This window comes from Phyllostomus hastatus, unplaced genomic scaffold (genome assembly GCF_019186645.2).
Source record: "Phyllostomus hastatus isolate PE091 unplaced genomic scaffold, TTU_PhHast_1.1 phas_contig_16, whole genome shotgun sequence".
Taxonomy (NCBI): Eukaryota; Metazoa; Chordata; class Mammalia; order Chiroptera; family Phyllostomidae; genus Phyllostomus; species Phyllostomus hastatus.
This window is the reverse complement of record NW_025333643.1, coordinates 2,697,076-2,717,919: the sequence shown is the minus strand read 5'-3', so window position 1 is coordinate 2,717,919 and position 20,844 is coordinate 2,697,076. Positions and strand designations below refer to the sequence as shown.

Sequence of the window (20,844 nt, the reverse complement as noted above, 5' to 3'; positions counted from 1 at the left end):
TTTCCCATTGTTGTAAAATCAGCAACACATTCCATCTTCAGAACCTTATCATCTTTCCCAACTAAAATTTTGTACCCATTAAATGTGACTTCCCCATTCCCTTCTCCCCCAAGTCCCTGGAAACCGCCATTCTATTTTCTGTCTCCAGGAATCTGACCACTCCAGGGACCTCATTAAGTAGAATCATACAGTATCTGTCCTTTTATAACTGGCATATCGTACTTAGCATAATGTCCTTCGGGTTCCTCTGTGTGGTAGCATGTGTCACAATTTTCTTTCTTTTTAAGGTGGAACACTATTCAATTGCATGTATGGAATTGAATGTACATTCAATGTACATCTTGTTTATATATCCATTCATCAATAAACATTTGGGTTGCTTTCATGTTTTGGCTATCGTGAATCATGTTGCTGTGAACAAGGTGTGCAAATATTTCTTTGAGTTCCTGCTTTCAATTCTTTTGAGTCTCTCTCCAGGGGTTGACTTGCCGGATCATACGGTAATTTATTTTTTATTTTTTGAGGACCCACTATACTGTTTCCCATAGCAGGTTTTGAATGTTTAAGAAATTAGTAGCCAACATTAAAAAAATCTGGGTTCCATACTTCTTTTGAGACATTAAAGGTTAGATGCCTTTGGTCCTGCACTCCCAGCACCAGCCTCATCAGATCCCCCTTCCCGAGATTCCAGCACCCACAGGCAGCACCCCCTCCTCAGAGGCCAGGGTCCCAGCTCTGGAGGGCCTTCTTGGTTCTAACTTCTTTCCTTTGTCCCCCTAGCCCCAGGTAGTAACTGCCCCCCTCCCTGAGGCTCTGTGATTCCCCAGTGGTCCCCTTTTGCTTTTTGAACTCTCCTGTACCTAACACACCCCCTATATTAGATTTGTCTGTTAAAATACCTGATGAGGCTCTGTTTTCCTGGCTGGCCTCTGGCTGGTACCACTCAGCTGGTGTTCCTGCCTGGAATGCTGGATAGCAGCTGCCCCCTTTGCTCAGATGTGAGTCATCCTGGTCCCCTCACCCCCACTCCCCATTATTTACATCTAGCTGATTTTGCCTGACTGACTGTAAGTTACCTTATGTGTGCCCCTGCTCTAATCAAGTAACTCTTGCTTATTGAGTGTCTACTGTGTGCCAGAGACTGCATATAAGACTCGATATAATTATCTCTCGTAATCCTCTCCACAGCACTGTGAGGTAAGCACTGCTGTGACCCCCACTGTATAGATGAGGAAACTGAGGCTGGGAGGGGGAGGCTAATTACACTGTCCTTAAGTCAGCAAGTTCATATTTCTTTTTAAAAAATGTTATTGATTGATTTTAGAGAGAGAGAGGAAAAGAGAGAGAAACATTGGTGTCTCCTGTTCCACCCACCTATGCACTCACTGGCTGACCCCTCTATGTGCCCCAACAGGGGATCAAACCCACAACCTTGGTCCATTAGGACGACGCTCCAACCAACTGAGCTAACCAGCTGGGGTCAGCATGTTCATACTTCTGTCATGAACCCTTGTATGGCATTTATACATTTGATAAATGTCTGATCTGTGCGCTCCATGCTCCCTTTAGAAGACAGTAAGTTATACACAGTCACTTGAAATCAAAATCAGAAACTAACATTCCCTGCCTTAGTTCTCTCTTCTGTGAAATGGGGACCATGACAGATGCCACCTCACAGGGTTTCGATGAGGGTTAGATGATGTGATGTGTGCAAAGTGCTCAGCTCCACACCCAGCATGTGAGAAGTGCTGAACAAATATCAGCAATTTATATTATTACCTAAATATAGAAGGATTATTATGTAAAGCATGAAATGTAGAGCAGCCGGAAGTGGTGCTTATGGAGATTGTGTAGTAATGGAAACATGCTTATTCCATGTGAAAGCAAAAAGGGCCCAAAATAAAAATAAACGAACTCACACACACTAAAAAGACTCACAGAAAACAACCAAAATATTATCTGTGGTTGATTTGGGGTGCCAAGATTTGGGGCATTTTTTTTTCTAACAAGTATGTAAAAGATGCAATCCCATCAGCATTCCCATGAGCTTCTTCACAGAAGTTGGCAAGTGAATCCTAAAACTTGTATGAAAATGCAAGGGATCTAGAACAGCCAAAACAACCTTGAAGAAGAGGAACACAATGGGGGGGCTGGACCACAGGCACGGACACCCGGGCCAAGCCCAGGGCTGAGTTGGGACCACACAGCCGTGACTCTTGAGAACATCCCCTACTGGTGGGTCATTAGCCTTCTGGAAGAATGCCCTAAGCTTCAGTGACAGAGGTATCTCCGAACAAGAGTAAAAAATTCTTGCAGCAGGAGTTGCTTTGGGAGGTAGTGAGGCTTTCATCACTTGAGGTGCGGGAGCTGAGCTGAAAAACTCCAGAAACAAGAGAATGTAAATTCTCTAGTCTCATGGTTTCCCAAAGACAATGCTTTCACCCGACCATAGTGATCTGAGGAAGAAAGGCACACAGTTAGATTTTCATAAAGCTTAGTTTATGCATTTCAACTCCCATTTTGTTTCTGATGATCATTTTCCTGCCTTCTTTTTTTTTGGATGCAAAAGTGTCCTTTCTTTTATGAAATGCTGATAGCTGATGTTTGTTGTTGTTTTTATTGCCCTTAATGGGCAAGGTAAAGAGCTGGCAGCCCTCCCTCTGTCACTTTAAAAAATATTCTGTAACTCGGAGAATCCCAGGCTCTGGGAATCACCGGGGACAACTCGCAGCTCTGACACTTACTTCCTGTGTGAACTTGAGCAAGTTATGAAATCTCTTTGAGTCTCTGTTTTTTCCATCTGCAAAATGGGGATGATTCAGATGCCTCAAGGCTGCTGTGAGAAAATGTACGTGACTGTACTTGGACCATCACAACCACTTGAAAACGTGCCCTCCAGAGTCTATGAGCTACACGGAAGCTCCCACTGTTGTGTTCTGCAAGTTGAAGAGTACTTGTTCCTTCATCATTCTTTGTATTTCCACTCTGGTCTCTTCTGTGTGTTCTCAGTTTGTCACTGTTTTTCTTAATCTAGGAGTCTAGAACTAAACACATGCTTTTGGTATGGCCTGGCTGTGTAAAGTAGGACCTACTACACCTCCTTCAATCTAGACTTTCTCCCTCATTAATTCAACCAAAATTTATAATGGACTTTGTTTTGGGCTCTTATCTCACTTCTATGGTATTTACTGAGCTGAGAGTACCAAAAAGCATCCAGATCTTTTTCATAACAATGTTTGCAAAGCCCTGTCTCTCATTCCAAATCTGTGCAATTGAAGTCTTGCACCTAAAATGAGAGGCTTTATTTTATATTTATTCCCTTTTATACTTTACTCCATAGGACAAGGTGCCTTCCCTGATAAATGGAATCAAAGAAGACACCAAATGTATTCTTACACTCAAGAAACGTAAAGAAATAGTTCACTGACTCTTTTTCAGTCCAAGGAAGAAAATGTTTATTTGAATCTTGAAAAGAGTCCAGGGCTGCAGGGCTGGCACCAGGCGACAGAGCCTAGATGCTGTAGCCTGAGTACCCGCATCTCACCCACATCAGGTTCACCCAGGGGACCTGACGTGGTGGTTCCCTGTCTCAGGGCAGTGGTACCTGTCCTGGGATGGCTCTGGAGGAACTGAGAGAACATAGGATAGCCTGGGGACTTGAGAGAAACCGGGAGGCCAGAGAGATTACAGCTTGCAGGGCCCAGGGGTCTCCTACTTCCTCCTGAGAACAGTGATGTCCCAGAGTCTTCCCGCTGATGCAGGTACCACGAAGGGCTCAGTTCCCACACCCTCACTCTGCCTCCACTCTGGCAGCTGGAATGCATGTCAAGGCTGCCCCAAGGATACCTCTGCCAGGGCTGCTGCCAATGTTCAGACCACATGGAATGAAAGGTGCTCTCTTTATTGCTCTAGCTTGGCCTGTCCGCGTACCTCCCAGAATGTCACTCTGTGCTCAGGGGATGCCATGGTGGTCACAGTGGGGCCTGGCTTGGCGGCCCTCCCGGCACTGGTCTCAGTCGGTTCTCCTGAACCCTAGAAGGAAAAGTCCACTGGATGGCATGGGAGTCTGAAGGCAGCCAGGCCTCATTCCCACCATCACCCCAGATGCCTAAATAGCCCTCACAGCTGGAATAATGTAGTCACCCCAGAAGCCACAGGCCTCAATAATCCTCAACCATTGCAACTAATTTCCCCTATATGAATTAAATGGCTTAAAGAAGATGGAAACCTTCAGCCCAGAGACACACAGCCTCTCAGTTTTGAGACTTAATGGTAGTCAGGGAGCTGCTGGTTATAAAATTGAATCTCCTTTAGCTCAGCCCAGCCACTCTAGCTGTGTGACCTGGGCAAGTCACTCTACCTCTCTGAACCTCAGTCTCCTCAAATAATGCAAGATAAGTAAAGCCCTTCCACTTGCTATCAGGCAAATAAAATCATGAAGATAGAGTTTTGGAAATGGGAAGTTCTATGACAAAACACCCAGATTCCTTTACTTTTCTACAGTGCTTCACACTTGGGGACTTTTGCATCCACTCCTGTAATGATTTCCACAGCACCTTTGTGTGGTAGGTATTATTACACCCATTTTTCAGTTGAGAAAACTGAGGCTAAGAGGCTCCAGGGCCCCAGAGCTGGTAAACTGGAACAGGCAGTATTTGAACCCAGGCCTCGACTTCAGGCTATGTGCTCTTTCTTATACGCTAAGCCTGGTTAGCAACAGAAGACCCTGATCAGGAGGAGAAAGCGAACTTAGGAAGAATGTGAAAGTTACCCATCAGCCTGAGCTTCTGAAAGAGGGGGATGAAGCCGTGCAGGACGCTGTGGATCCGGTACACTGCCCAGACAAAAGAGAAGGTGACTGAACTTTGTGCCTCCTCCAGGGATTCAGGGTCAGGCCTCCTCCCACCCATACAGACCAAAGCTTAACCCATACAAACAAGGCTCTAATGGTGGAATTTCAAGCAGTAAGTTAAGCTTAGATAATAGTACCAAAGTTATTAAAAACAGCAGCCAGGAACAGCAATAACAGTGCCAGGAAACAGAGATCGCAGTACCCAACCCCATTAACTAACTTGTTTTCGATGTCTACCGAATTCTGTTTGTTTGCCACTTTCAACTGTTTTTGTTGCATTTTTACAGAGCTGCCCATTTTTTTCCACAGAGTTTAGCTAACGACCTCGCATTGACCTTGAAAGTGGTCAGGAAGAAAACATGAGCATGAGGAAATCTTGAAAAAGTGTTTAGGTTGTGGCTTTCTGGCCCTTGGCAGGCGTCTGGGCTGGTTCAGCCACCACCCTCCAAGAGTCTGGGTGGGGGGCAGAGGGGCGCTTACCCAGACCGAAGTAGATGCCAACGGTCTCCAGGGAGGCAAAGGTGAGAAGGCCAACTCCGAGGGACATGAACCAATCTGCAAGGGCAGCCAGGAGGAGAATGGTTAGGCTGCAGGTCTGGACCCCCACCACCCTGCCCCATTTCCACAGCTCCCAACGCACCTGCGTAATAGTGATAACACACCAGCAAGGCCCCAATTGCAAAGCAGAGGAGGACGAAGTGGAAAAACTCATCTGTAAAGGCAGAGGAGGTAGAGAATTTGCTATTTGCTTCTTTCCCCCTCTTTTTTTAATTACTAAAAATATTCCTGTCTCTGCTGAAACATAGTTTTTATTCAGAGATGCTTCTCAGGACCAGCTCAACTAAAACAGCACTCCAAACCCCACCCTTTCCAGCTTTTATCTCACTTTATTATTTTTCTAACACTTATCACCACTCAACTGGTTATATTTTTATTTCTGTGTTTATTCTCTGTCCCCCTTAGTAAGATAGTGGGTGGAGATTTTGCCTGTTGACTAAAGCAGTGCCAGGCATGCAGAGCTGCCAATACTTTATTTGGGGAATGAGTGTTAAATTCAGCTATAAAAAAATGCAAACGTGTCAAGTTTAAAAGTTCCACCTTGCCCCATTTTCCCTCCCTCATCCCACTCCTTCAAATCGAGTGGTTATTGGCACAACTTTTCCAGGCACCTGTATGTACATGCACAAGATTTTATTTATTTATTTTTAGAGAGAGGGGGAGGGAAGGAGAAAAACATCAATGTGAAAGAGAAACACAGATTGGTTGCCTCTCGTATGCACCCCGACCAGGAACCAAATCCACCACCCAGGCATGTGCCCTGACCAGGAATCGAACTGGCAACTTTTTGCCTTGTGGGGCAATGCCCAACCAACTGAGCCACACTGGTCAGGGCTGTACATGCACATTTTAAAAAATAAAAACAGGGTCAATTTTTATAGCTGCTGCTCTATAATTTGCTTTTTTTCCTCTCATTGATAGAGCAGGGCCATCTTTTCATCTCAGAGCATATATAGATCTGCCTTGTTCTTTTTGATGGCTGTATAGTGTTCCATGGTATAAGGTTACCCTAGTTTATTTAATCCCCCACTGATGAATTTATTGATGTCAGACATTCGCTGTTACCACTGATAAATCAAACATCACTACACACAAACCTTTGCATTCTGTGGGCCCAGTGCCCAGAAGTGGAATTGCAGGCTGGAAATGTTCTGAACAGAATGTAGTTAACAGAGAGGAACTGAGAGGCAGGGCTCGTGCCTTGAACAGGAATTCAGGGGTGGTCTGTGAAAGAGGCCCCCCTATAGAGGCACTGTTGTCATCAGGGAAGAGAACACAGGAGCTTTGACCTAGTCAAGGGGCTGTGGTTAAAAGAAATGCGAAGATTTCAAGAAGAAAAAAAAAAAGAAAAAAGAGAGGACAGTTCATAGACAGTTTCCAGGAATGACACAGGCTTCCTGAACGGGTGTCGAGGCTGCCAGAAATGTGTGTCAGTTTGGCCCAGTCCAGCCACTGATGTGCTGTGAGGCTTTGGACAAGTGTCCCGACCCCTCTGAGCTTCAGTGTTCTCACGTATACATTGAGGAGAGAAACCTCTGTGCCACTGAGAGGATGGAGGGGGGTCGTTACTGGAAAAATGGTAAAAGGCATTTGACACTTCAGATCACTGCTGGCAAGGGGCATTTTGAAAGCAAATGAATGGAAGGGGAGAGGGTATTACTGTTGTTTTTTTTTTTAATGTGGGTTTTTTAAATGTTTTTTGTTTGTTTGTTTTTTTAGATTTTATTTATTTATTTTTAGAGAGGGAAGGGAGGGAAAAAGAAAGAGAGAGAGAAACATCAATGTGTGGTTGCTAGGGGCCGTGGCCTGCAACCTAGGCATATGCCCTGACTGAGAATCGAACCTGCAATGCTTTGGTTCACAGCCCACGCTCAATCCACTGAGCTACGCCAGCCAGGGCTTTTTGTTTGTTTTTCCATGGGAGAAAATTAAAATGAGCATTTCTACGACATTCCTGGCTCCAAAATCAGTTTGCCCTTTAGTGAAAAAAATAAAGTGCATGCAGAAATGACCATAAGGTTTAAGAAAGCAACAAGTTTAGGTCTCTTCAGAGATGTGAAAGCCTGGGGTGATGTGGATTATAGAACTATTTTCTCCTCTCTTCCTCACCCAATCTTTCAGGAACATAAAATGAGTCCTTAACAGAGAAGTTCCTCCTGAATCTTAATTTTAGTTTTCTTAAGAATATTTAGAAAATACAAGTGTTTGAAAAAGAGAGAGAGAGAGAGAGAGAGAGAGATCAACAAAATGCAAGATGAAATCGAGGACTGGATGGGTAGGAGGGCTTACTCTGAAAAAGCATCAGAAATAACCTAAAGGTCTATGAAGTGGTGAATAGTAAGTACACCATAATGCACCCCTACTGTGGAATATTATGCAGTTGTTAAAATGTCATAAAAATTCAGGGGTTATGGCAGCTGGGGCTGGGGCAGGGGCAGTCCAGGAGGAATTCATGGAGGAATGAGAATTTGAGCTGAACCTTAAAGATTGTCAAGATACCGGACTTGAATGAGAGGGAAAGACATGCACTTGTGTGTACATGCACATGCTACTTGGGAGGCACAGATGAGATGAGGGGAAGAGGTGGGACCAAGGCACAGACCCAGTACAGCGAAGGGCTGGTTCAACCAGGTGAGTGCAGGGACTGTTGGAGACCAGAACTTTTGGAGGCTGAAGAGGTCGGGCCAGGAGGAGGACTCTGGGGTTATGTCTGAGCCCAGAGGGACCTAGAGGATCATTCTTGCCTTTTTTTCTCAAATTTTAGCCATTCACACACCACTTTTGTGGTTTTTTGCTCTTTCTATGTACCACTGCTTACCATCTTCACAATTTCATGTTAATTCAAGGACCATCTATACTAGTATTTACTTAAGATTTTTCTTTAGCCCTGGCTGGTATGCTCCAGTGACTGAGTGCTGGCCTGTGAACTGAAAGGTCACCCGCTCAATTCCCAGGCATGGCACGTGCCTGGTTTGGGGCCAGGTCCACGGTTGGGGGTATATGAGAGGCAACCAATCAATGCATCTTACACATCAAAGTTTCTCTCCCTCTCTTTCTCCCTCCCTTCCACTCTCTGAAAAAAGAAATAAAATCTTGGAAAAAAAGATTTTTCTTTAAACAGATTCTGTTTTTTTTCCCTTAAATCAATTTACATTAAAAGGAAAACTTATGTTCTGACAGTAAATGGAAAACTAGGATTTCCTTGTCTTGATGAAAAGTTTTCAATCGTCAAAATATGGAAGCAGCCTGACTGTCCATCAATAAATGAGTGGATAAAACAACTATGAGACATTTACACAATGGAATACTACTCAGCCATTAAAAAAGAAAAAAAATTACCCTCTGCAACAGTATGGATGGATCTGGAGAACATTACACTAAATGAAATAAGCCAGTCAGAGAAAGATAAATACCATATGATTTCACTCATATGTGGAATCTAATGAACAAACTGAGCTCAGAAGCAAAATAGAGACAGACTCATAGATACAGAGCAGGATGTCAGCTAAGGTGGGGGAGGGTAAGGAGTGGAGGGATTGAGGAAAAAGGAAAAAGGACTCCTGGACAACAGTATGGTGATTGTGGCAGGGATGGGGCACAATGGGACTAAATGGTAATAGAAAAAATACAATAAAAAAAGTTCTACACACACACACACACACACACACAATTCTGTTACTGAATGATGACAGATGTTAACTAGGCTTATTGTAGTGATCACATCACAATGTATACAAATCACGAATTGTGATGTCATACATTTGACACTAATATAATGTTGTATGTCAGTTCTAAGAAATTAACACCTAAATTTCATTCAGAAAGTCAGGGACATCTTAAAATTAGACATAAATGTTACCAAGTATATTTAAGGCTCTGTTCCTCTAAAGAAAATAACAAAACAGCAGTATTTTTCATTGATAAAAGCTATACTTATCATTTCATCAAAAATGTTAAAATAAGGATAAGGCAAATGGTAGTACTTCATTTTGTAGAATGGTAATCTTTGTATTTTGTAGATCGGACAGTTCAAAATGCCCCAATTGCCAGATTTTGCTGATTGTAGAACACACACACACACACACACACACACACACACACACACACACAGAGCAAGACGGTGAAGCGTTAGCCAGCCAGCTGCCTGCAGAAGGCTCTGCACACAGGGAGACACTCCTCTCTGTGTCTGAAGGACAACGAACAGGGGTCAGGGAAGGGTTAAAGGCATGGAGTCCTGGAACTGTGACCATGTTCTAAGAAAGAGAGTGAAAAGGGGACTTACCTTCTTACTTTGGGGTATAATGCCATGTCCTGAAGCAACTCAGATACGTTCTGTTCTTTGGGAGTCTCAGTTTTAGTCTGATAAGGCTCATTTTTCTAGTCCAGGAAAATTAAACAGCTGGACAGAGGCAGAGCCAGGGGCACAGACCCAGGTCTCCTCTCCCTAAAGGTGGGCTTTTGCAACAACTCAAAATGTTTTTGGAACAACTGCCATTTGTTTAATCAAAAATCATGGTCTCCCTACCCTTATCCTTCTCCATACAGCACCCAGATTCCAGGCCTGGTGTGGAAGAGGTCCCTCAGGTTCTCATCACCCCTTCTCTAGAGTCTAGTCTAACCCAGCCTCAGGGCTTTCTCAGCTGTGCCATTTCTGGTGCTTCCTGGCCATCAGGCCTGGGAGGGCACAGATCATCCTAGTGACTCCATGTAGAGCAGAAAGAGCTTAAGACCAGGGTTCAAGCTCAGGTCATGCCACTCACTAGTTGTAAGACCACTCCCCATCCTTGAGCCTCAGTTTCCATGTCTGCAGAATGAGAATCATTGTACCACCTTCTGAAGGTGATTTTAAGCTGCCGGTCACATGACAGGAATGGGCTGTCACTACTCTTGTTCTAGGCCACTAGCTGACTTTCTCCCCATAGAAATCTGGACCAGACAGGTGGAAACAGCTTTGGAACACCAGTTTCCTTACCATCTTTCTTTATGTTCAGTCTTCTTAACTGAGAGGCCTCCATTTCTCCTTAGGAACAAGAAATTAGTGTTTAACTTTGACTCAGGAGGGCAGGTGGGATTTTCTCTTCCCTGCCCCACTGAGAATGGTCCTCCTGGTTCTTTTTCCTGTGGCAGAGGACATGCCCTGCAGGACCTACTGGGGCAAAGCTGTGATGGTGGGGATGGCTGTCCTTGGGACCCCCACTGGCCCCTCCTCCCTCCACAGGCCTGAATCTGTGCTCTGTTTCATTTCCCCTGAGCTTGGAGGCCTTCTCCCTGAATCACAGTGACACTGCTGGGACTGACCCACCCTTCCAGAATGGCTGTGATCCCTCCCACACCCTTGGAAGCCAGGCCACCTCCTGGTCTCCTCTTGGAGCTTGAGTACTTACCACTTGCTGAGTCTGAGCCTCTCCTTCGGAGTCCTGAAAATAGAAACTCAGCATTAGTGCCCGGGCCTGCTTGGGTCCTTAACAGCTGCCTCCACGCTGGGAGGAAGGCCATAGGTGACCTGTGAAAATGCTCCTTTCAAATTGTCCTGCCCTCAGGAACTCTTTCTATCTATCCACAGTGGCAATAATCTCTTTGCCTCTTTCCTGGACCCCATTCCTAATCACTGGCCCCCTGCCTCATGCCACAGCCAGCCCTGCCTGCTTGCTGAGCCCAGGTCAGAGCCCCAGAACCCCAAGTGGACTTGGAGTCCTTGTCTCACAGCCATGAACCCTGATAACAGCGGGCTCTCTTGGAGGAAAGATGATGCCCAGACCTCATCTAACACAAACACAGACAAACCCTCTCCTCCAAATGGGCACTCACCTGATTCTCCAGAGGGCACCATCTCCCCAGGGGCACCTGCACAGAAGGAAAATCAGAGGTCACTGACTCATCAACCTTTGGGTGAGGAGAAGTTACACTTCAGAGAAGGTGGACCTCACTCAGAGATTTCCATTTGCTCTGAGTGGGCCGAGTGGGGGCTGGAGCAAGCTACAGGGTTCCTAATTCCATCTCAAGGGACAGTTGCCATCCACCAACCGCTAAAGCCGCTGAAGGAATGCCTGCCCAGTGTTGCAGGTCTTCCAATTTCCCTGAAACCAGAAATCCGGGTTTTTATATAAATGTTTTTTTATTGTAAATATTTTATTTATTTACTTTTAGAGAGAGGGGAAGGGAGGGAGAAAGAGAGGAAGAGAAACAACACTGTGTAAGAGAAACATCGATCAGTTGGCTTTTGCACGCCGCCAACCAGGGACCCCACTTGCAGCCGGGACATGTGCCCTGACTGGGAATTGAGCGGTGACCTTTCAGTTCTCAGGCCAGTTCTCAATCCACTGAGCTACACCAGCCAGGGCTTACATAAACTTCTTGATTATAAAAAAGGTTGGCGACTCTTTGCATTTTAGCGAATCAGACAGTTTGTGAGACGCGCCATTACTTTATATGTTACTATGTAAGGAAAACCACTGCCAATTACCATTGTAAGTTGCCAGTGATTTTATGATGCACTATGATTTCAAATATGTCCAAATGTGAAAAACTGTTAGTTGTAGAATTGATGAAATGTATTAATAATAGTTTTAAAAAACACTCTGTGAGCCAGATAAAACACACCTGCCCACACATGAGTCGCTGCCTACAACCTGGGCCTGTTCATGACTGCCTAGATGTAGGCGATGACACCCAGCCACAAGGCCCTAGTCCCACCAGGCCTTGGACTTCTGGGAGCCGTTCTGGGTTCTACATGGCAGCCCCAGCCCCCAACCCTGAGTATCAAGCCTCTTGTCTGGGTGAGTTGAGCCTTGAGTTGCAGCCTCACCATTAATCTAGTCTGGGGTGGCCTTCCTACCCCATTCACCCTCTAGTTCTTGGTTCCTATTCTAGTTTCTGGTAAAACCTAGCCCATCGCCTTCTTCTCCTCCAGGGCAGGTAGGACCCCTACCTACCACACCCACTACCACCACTACCACCACCAGGAACCCCCACTCCTGTACACTTTCTGTCTTTTAGAGCAGCCCCAGAACACAGACACCAGAGGGGAAATTTGGCACATGGCAATAAACATTCTGCATGCTCAACTGTTCATGAGTGCTAACATGCAAATGGAAACACCATCTGTAAGTAACTAAAGACTGACCAGTCCCAAGGGTACAGAGAATATACGGAGGATGTCATGAAATGAGACTCCAACAGTGTCATTTAACAAGGAACTCCAATGCCTTGTGGTGGGAGTGGGCGGGGGGGGGGAATAATTCACAAATATGTGACAATATCTAATTATCTATAGCAAATATGAATTACTTGTATGATCAGGGAAAATATTTTAGCCCTGGCTGTTGTGGCTCAATGGGTTGAGCACTGGCCTGTGAACCAAAAGGTCACTGGTTTGATTCCCAGTCAGGACACATGCCTGGGTTGCAGGCTAGGCCCTCAGTATGGGCCACATGACAGGCAACCACACACTGATGTTTCTCTCAGTCCCTTCCCTGCTCTCTAAAGATAAATAAGTAAAATCTTTAAAAAAATACTTTAAAATATATGTAAAAATCAGTTTCTCACAGTTCACACCCAGTGAAATCTTTCTTTCATACTTGAGTAATTAAAAGCATTTTTCTAAACAAAATAATACTTGTTTTTATAACAAAAAGAAAGAAATGAAAAAAATCAGAAAATTTTCAAATAAGCAAATAAATAGCAGAAAGATTACCCACAGTGCCACCACCCAGAAGCAGCCATTCTTAATATCTTGATGCAGGACATCAAAATGTTTCATTTACACTTCTTTGAATGTGTGTGTGTGTGTGTGTGTGTGTGTGTGTGTGTGTTTCCTGGGTCCTTATCAGGAGTTAGGAGACTAAGTAGATTAGATTATAGAAATGCTGGATTAAACAAAGTTAAACAGGTTTTCTTATTTGGCCATGTGCATTATTAGTCAGGCTTTTTTGCAAACATGTTCATTCCTACAAATTCTCCCATGTTCTTAGAGTGCTACAAAGCAAAAGGCCATAATATTTAGATCTTGCTGTAATAATCACAATGCTTGGAGACAATTATGCCATAATATGAGTTTTATAGAGATCAGATCCTTGATTTTCTCTTACAGGCTTAAACAGCCCAGTATTCCAAGAGAGTGGGTACTGATCATATCTCATCTTGCTGGTTGGGAAGCAAGAAAAGTTGGGGAACTGGTCAAGTTAAAATTATAGTTCAGAAGAGAACCCAGGACAGTTTCATCACCCCGGTGCAAAATGCTTGCCCCATCCCCATCTGCCAACACTATAGCTGCTCACATTGTCACATTTCCCATATCTTCCCACAACTTTTCAGCTCATGAAACACACTTATGATCTTGTTTCTGCACAACAAACCCCTAGGCCCTCATGTCCTTTGTCTAATTCTGTTTTCTCCAAAATCACTGGACAATCAGTTACCTCCATAGAGTTGAAGCGCATCCTGTAAAAGGTCAGGTTCCCCATGCTCAGCACCTGGTGGAGACAAACCCCATCAGTAAGTTCTCTCCCCAGGAGCAGCATCCCAGGGCAGCTTCCACCTCACACCTGCCCGAAGCTGTAAGAAGCCACCTAGTTCTTGTGCTGGGGATGAGCTGTGTGGTCTTCAAGAGGCCAGACAGCCTTCCAAGTGCTTTCCAAGTGCTTTCCCTTGACTCAGTCAGACCCTCTGCCCTCAGCACGCCTAGTGGTGACTGCTCAGTTTCCTAAGAATGAATTGGGGGTCTGAGAGGGCCTAGGCCTCATTCAAAGTCAATAATAACAGTTGCCATTTTTTGAGCACTTGCTGTGTACCAACACTGTATGAAGCACTTTAATGTTTTATTTGTTCTTCATGGAAATCTGATGAAGGAGGTATTAGTCTCTCTCTCCCCCCCATTTTACAGATAAGGAAACTGAAGCTCAGAAAGTTATTTCCTGAAATTCACATAGCCAGTAAGTTCAGGTTCAAACCCAGGTCTATCGCCAGACCTAATCACCATAATCATTTTTATCTCCAGAAAAAGAACCCAGCGCTCAACTCCAGCTTCATGGGCAGTGTTTGTTAAACACCTCATGTGCGACAGGATATGTATTAGGCATTAATTCAGGCTGTTTTCTTCCCATGATCCATTGGGGCTGAAATTTACCTTTTATTTTTTCCAAAAATTTTCTTCTTGTTGTTAAAAATAAACATGCTCATTGCAAAATATGTATAGCTTAGGATAGTTCAAAAGAGAGAAAATAAAAATCACCCATAATTTAACTATCCAGAGATAACCATTATTAACATTTGGATACTTTTCCTTCCAGTCTTGTTTATAGCCATGTATGTGTGAATTTTTACAAGCTGTATAGGAGATCAAACTGGTTATATGATTTGACATCTTCTTTTTTTCACTTCAGAGAGATACGAAGGACAGAGCTCTAACCAAGACAGGGTGCGGCATCAATGACCTATTTTGCAGTTGTCGAACATTGGGTTGTTTCCCATTGTTGTCCTACTACAAACAATGCTGCGAGGGACATCTTCACACAGACATGCTCAGTCTCAGGGAGCCGAGGGGGCAAAGAAAAAATGGTGAGGCCTATTGCCTACCCAGTGAGCCGCCCCTGTGGGGATGTCTACCCCCCTGACTCTGCCAGTGTTTTCTGGTTTCCCTGCAGTGCTGGTCCTCATCACTGCTCTCTGCACAGAACAAACACAAGCTGCAGGAGAACCTCAGCCTGGAAATGAACCTGGGGCACACTCGTTCTGTTGTTAGTTCTCAGAGTTCAGCTTCTGTGAGGAGTGTGGTCTGGGGGAAATATACTAATATGTGTTTGATGGTTATCTCTGGGTGACAGGGCAAAGGATTTTTTCTTCTTTCTATATCTTTATATGTTCCACGTTTTGTACAATGTGCCTATGAGTAATCTCTCAAAATAAAATTTTTTTAATAAAAAATAATAGGATATAGCCCTGGCCGGTGTAGCTCAGTAGATTGAGCATGGGTTGCAAGCTAAGTGGTCATTGGTTTGATTCCCAATCAGCATGCATGCCTGGGTTGCAGGCTAGGTCCCCAGTGAGGACCACATGAGAGGCAACCACATGATGATGTTTAAAAAAAAAATAATAATAATAGGATACATTAAGAACAAGAAGATGTAGGAAGAGCAGTGCCGGCTACTGGACTATGATTTAGGGTCCCACGCGTGGAGGAAGACTGGGGGCTGCAGTGAGATGCCCGGGCTTGGGGCCCTGGGGTCACCATCTGAGCCTGAAGAACACACAGTTCCAGCAACAGGCCGGTCACTGTGGATCAGACACCAGGGTCCTGAATATCAGTTTGTCTCTACACTTCTGTGTTTGTTTTCCTGTTGCTTTTGCTTGGTGTTGTTTTGCTAACCACAGCCAAGCCCATGTGTGCTGTGGATACAAGAGGGAAGTGCTTTATGGCAACTCTTGGGGGACAACATTAGTGTGGGAGCAGTGCCCACTAAGGGTCAACCAGAATCAGAAGACAGAATGTGCCCTCCCACCACGGAGCAGAAACAAAGGGACAGAGTTCCCCTGCACCTGGATCCAGGCCCTTTTTCCACTAGAGGCCTTTCAGCCTCACGGTGGGTGTGTCTGTCTACTTTTTAATAAGGGCAGTGGTTTCCTTTGCCCATGAGGACACTGACTACACACAAACTCACTGGACCCATTAACCACTCTCTTTCTCTTCTGTATGCTGAAGTAAGCATGGATTTTGTGGCCTTGAGTCTAAATCTCATCATTTGCAACATGAGGACATGATGCTAAGGATGGCATTCGAAAGCATTTTTAAACCTTTAGCCTAAGATTGCTTTCATCAAATGAAACCTCACACCCAGGCCTACTATGTAAAACAGATCAGGAGCTCTGGTTGAGGAGCAGTTAGGCCCCCCAGTCCCTGAAAGACCTCCAGGGAATCCCAGGTTGGTTGCTGAGCCCTCTTCCCGCTGGTCAGTTAACCTCTGTGCCTCAGTTTCCTCACCTATAAAATGGTAATAATAATAGTACCTCCCTCAGTGGGTTGCTATGAGAATTAATTGAGTTATTAAAGTACTCAGAACAGTAACTGGCCCATAGTCAGTCCTCAATACGTGCTGGCTATGATGTTGTTGCTGCTGCTGCTGCTGCTGCTGCTGCTATAAACTCAGCTGTACATTTTGAATCAAAAGAATAAAAGTGAAAGAATATTCCACTGTTTATTAGAGAATAATGTGGAAATTTGTAATCAAGACCCAAATAGAGATGCTTCTTCCTCTAAACCCACTAAAAGTACTGGTGAGGAAACAACACTTAGGACATGATTCATATGAAGAATTTAAAATGCAAAAGTTCTTGGGGAAGGATGCTCATGAGTGTGATAAACTGGTGGTGAGGTGGGGCTGGATTTAACAATAACAGATCTCTTTTGACTTTTTACTGTGTGCTAGGTGCTAAGACTTTACACATGTTATCCCCTCGAGAGTCCTATGAGGAGACAACTTTTGTTACCATCCTCATCTGACAGATTAGGACCTCAAGGCCTACAGGGTTAAGCAATTTGTCCAATTTTCTACAGGGTTAAGCAATTTTCTAGGACACATAGCTAGTTAGTGGCAAAGGAAGGATTTGAACCCCGGCAGGCTGCTTGAACGGACAGACGTACTGACTCTGGCACCAGAGTGCGCTAGGAAAGCTCAATGTCACTTCACATGAGATGCAGTCACTTAAGGGGTTATTCAGGCATGAAGAATAGTCAGAAAGATATTCTAAAATAACAGGGCCAAATGTAGAGGAGAAGACAGCAAAAACTTTTAAACCATGGACAAAGTTGTCTATACAATTTAATTATAACCATGTACATGTTATGTGTACAGACAGGTGGGCCCTGGAAGGGTATATGGAAAAATAGAGCTGAAGTATGAAGGTGGGAGATTATGGGGAATGATTTTCCCATGCAAAGGTTTTCCTGGATAATACAAGATTATATATACATGTATATTTAAATCTTTGCTATACCTGAGGCAGAGGAAGACGAGGAGGAGGAGGAGGAGGAGGAAGAGGAGGAGGAGGAGGAAGACTTGGAGGAGGAGGAAGACTTGTCTCTCCTATACTGTTTTGGAGAAAAGAGTCTGGCCTCCCCGTCTTGCTTCTGGAGATCTGTCTCTCCATCTGGGAGGAACACAGAGGCAAGGATGAGTGCTCCCCGCCCTTCCCACCTCAGAGACCACCAAGGCCTCCTCAGAGGTCTGTCTAGACTTGGGGAGCCAGGAGGGGCTGTTTTTCCCAGATACTCCAAACCCCTAAGGCCAATCGAAGGTGAAGAAGACCCTGGCTCTAGGCAGGCCCAAGGCAGAAATTTCTCTGAATGCAGAGCTCAGAGAGGGGCATTTAAGGGCCCTGTCCTACCCTGAGACCACTAGACTAAATAAGTAATTGCCAACTTAGAATTCTCTGTAAATTTTAGGGGAGGTGGGATCAGATTAAGCCCTAAACCTTCCTATCTTCTAATACAGCACAAGGCAGGACCCTCCCCACCTTCTGGGGACCCTCCCTAGTGATAGTCCAAGCCCACAGAGACTCAGAGATTTCAGGAGCAACTGAGGGTTCCCACAGCTGGAAAGTGCTAGAGGACAGACTGGATCAAGCACACATACGTGTGTGCATGCGTGTAAAATCACTTCTTTTCTAGGTTTCAACTGTGCCTTGAGCCATTGTGCCACACGTGCTAAGCAGGGTCTTCTTCAGTTCTACCCACTGCTGGATTCCACCTCCCATGTGGCTTTGCCCAGAGGGTTGGAGGAGGCAAACATACGGTCTGTTTCTTCTGTATTTCCATGAACTCGACTGTGGTCTTGAGTCTGGGAGGAGGATCCTGAAGTCTCCATGGCCTTCCCTGGAGGAATAATAATAGCAAGTAATTAATATCACAAGTAACTAGTAATCAATAATAAGCAGTTAATATCCTTAATATATGAAGAGCTTGGCACATAAATCAGAAGAGGAAAAACGCCCAACTTAAAAAGGTATAAGAAGAACAATTTACAAAAAAAGAAATATACAATTAGGGAAATTTGAATAATGATCTTTTGACAATGTAGGAACTTACCAGTATTTTTCAGACTATAAGACGCACCCCCCCAAATTTGGGGGGAAAGGGGGTGTGTCCTATAGTCTGAATGTAGCTTACCTGGCTCAATTGGGGGTGGGGGGAGCGGTGGCGGAACAGGGTCACAGGTTATTAAATATTTGACCACATTTTTTACTTCAAAATTTTTTTCCTATTTTCCTCCTTTAAAACCTAGGTGCGTCTTATAGTCCTAAAAATATGCTACTTACTTTTAAAAAATAGACTTAGTTTTTAGAGCAGTTTTAGGTTCACAGTAAAGTGTAGTGGAAGGTATAGATTTCTCATATACCTCCCATCCCCGAACATGCCTAGCTTCCCCATTATGAACATCCTCCACTAGTATTTTTTTAGGTGTGATTTTTTTTTAATTTAAAATACTTTATTTGTTTATTCTTACAGACAGGGGAAGGGAGGAAGAAAGAGGGAGAGAAACATTGATCAGTTGCCTCTCGCATGCACCCCAACAGGGGACCTGGCCTGCAGCCCAGGCCTGTGCCCTGACCAGGAATCAAACCAGTGACCCTTTGCTTTGTGGGACAGTGCCCAACCGACAGAGCCACATACCAGTCAGGGCTTAGGTATGATATTTATATTGAGATGGTATTTATTTGATAAAATTATATGATGTCTGAGACTTGCTTTAAAATAATTGTTGGGGTAGTTGGAGGGCATCGGTGGGGGTCCCAAGAAACAATCACCACCATCAGTCAATAGTTATTGGAGCTATATCAAAACACAGTGTGTGGTTCTCACACACACTGTGTGTTTGTGTGTGTGTGTTTAAAACACACACAGAGGTATAATTGGCATATAACATTATATTAGTTTCATGTAAGCAACATAATGATTTGGTATTTGTATGCACTGCAAAATGATCACCATAATAAGTGGTGGTATTATGCCTGTTTTTAGTTTCTTATTTTTATTTTGCTATTGTTATAATAAAATAACCAATAATTTTTCATTACTTAAAAATGTAACATGCCACCTTACATCAGTATAGCACTTAATGGTTTTCCAAAGGGCTATGTGTCTATAATTCCATCTGAGCCCTATCACAAACCAGTCAGATAGGAAGTGATTAAGTACCCTTCACATCTGAACTGCAGTTTCTAGAAAAAAAAAAAGAAACTTCCCAAAAGATTGTTTCATGTGACCCTTATGATAACCCTGCAAAGTAAGTTCTATTATCCCCATTTTACAGAGGAGAGAACTGAGACTCAAAGACATGAAATGACCTGCACAAGTTGGGACCCAGAACCCGTGCTCTAGTTAATGTAACCCAAAGCGCTGGTCTGGGACACGAAAGTGCTCCAAGGCCACCATGGAGTTGGGCCTCCCTGGAATGGATGCAGAGTGTCCCCCGGGGACAAAGATCACACCCACTTGAGAACCACTGGTCTAGACAATATGCTGGTTATAAAAAATTTTGTATTATTAAATTTTTTTGACAGACAGAAAAGTAGGCAATATGATTGAAGCAAGATGTTCCCCTGCTGGCTTTGAAGATGGAAGAAAGGGCCAAGAGCCAAAGAATGCAAGGAATGCAGCTCCAGGCCTGGCAATAGATTCTCTTCTAGATTCACTGGAGGGAGCTCAGCCCTGATTTTGGACTTTGATCCCCAGAACTCTGTGTGTGTGTGTGTGTGTGTGTGTGTGTGTGTGTGTGTGTGTGTGTTTAAAACACACACAGAGGTATAATTGGCATATAACATTATATTAGTTTCATGTATGCAACATAATGATTTGGTATTTGTATACAATGCAAAATGATCACCATAATAAGTCTAGCTAACATCCATCAATTGCCACACATAGTTATAAAGCATTTTTTCTTTGATGAGAATTTTTAAGATTTTTTTCTCTGAGCAACTTTCAAATATACAATGGCAGTCACCATGCTGTACTTTATATCCCCAGGACTGACTTATTTTATGACTGGAAGTTCGTACCTTTTGACTCCTTCATCCATTTTGCCTACCCCCCACCCCCTGGCAATCACCTACCTATTCTCCACACCTACAAGTTTGGGTTGTTTTTGTTTTAGCAGAGAATCTAGTCTTAACCCACCACAAGACCCTCGCAAGGCAATATCTTTCCCTGATGTCTCAGAGCCAGACCAGCTGGGTTTGAATCCTATCTGCCACTTCCAGCTATGGAAGCTGAGCCTGTCACTGAACCTCTTGCTGTGCCTCAGGTTCCTCATCTGTAAAATGGAGACAATATTAGTGCTTACCTCCTAGTATTGTGAAAATGGCATGAATTAAAACACATGAAGCACTTAAAACAATGCTTGGTACAGAGCAAGTGTTGAATAAATGCCAGCTGAGATGAT

The 20,844-nt window shown here is 44.1% G+C and overlaps 1 protein-coding gene across 5 annotated transcripts in view; it reads right to left on the bottom strand.

Annotated features, from left to right (window-relative positions):
- The window catches only part of TMEM40 (transmembrane protein 40), a 39,351-nt gene that overhangs the window by 6,512 nt on the left and 11,995 nt on the right, over window positions 1–20,844 (bottom strand). Inside the window, exons 2-12 of one of the 5 annotated variants that reach the window (XR_006784884.1) lie at window positions 18,195–18,275; window positions 17,399–17,551; window positions 13,828–13,881; window positions 11,219–11,254; window positions 10,795–10,827; window positions 10,383–10,430; window positions 5,493–5,564; window positions 5,333–5,407; window positions 4,772–4,834; window positions 3,931–4,032; window positions 1,975–2,456 (exon numbers count right to left, since the gene is read on the bottom strand). Coding sequence is in view for 4 of the 5 variants with exons in the window: in XM_045831948.1 (XP_045687904.1) it covers window positions 4,013–4,032; window positions 4,772–4,834; window positions 5,333–5,407; window positions 5,493–5,564; window positions 10,383–10,430; window positions 10,795–10,827; window positions 11,219–11,254; window positions 13,828–13,881; window positions 17,399–17,551; window positions 18,195–18,267 (627 nt within the window). In the remaining variant the exon portion in view is untranslated. Of the gene's footprint in view, window positions 1–1,974; window positions 2,457–3,445; window positions 4,033–4,771; window positions 4,835–5,332; window positions 5,408–5,492; window positions 5,565–10,382; window positions 10,431–10,794; window positions 10,828–11,218; window positions 11,255–13,827; window positions 13,882–17,398; window positions 17,552–18,194; window positions 18,276–20,844 lie in introns of those variants that run through there. The other 4 variants (XM_045831948.1, XM_045831950.1, XM_045831951.1 and 1 more) reach the window with 4 other exon arrangements.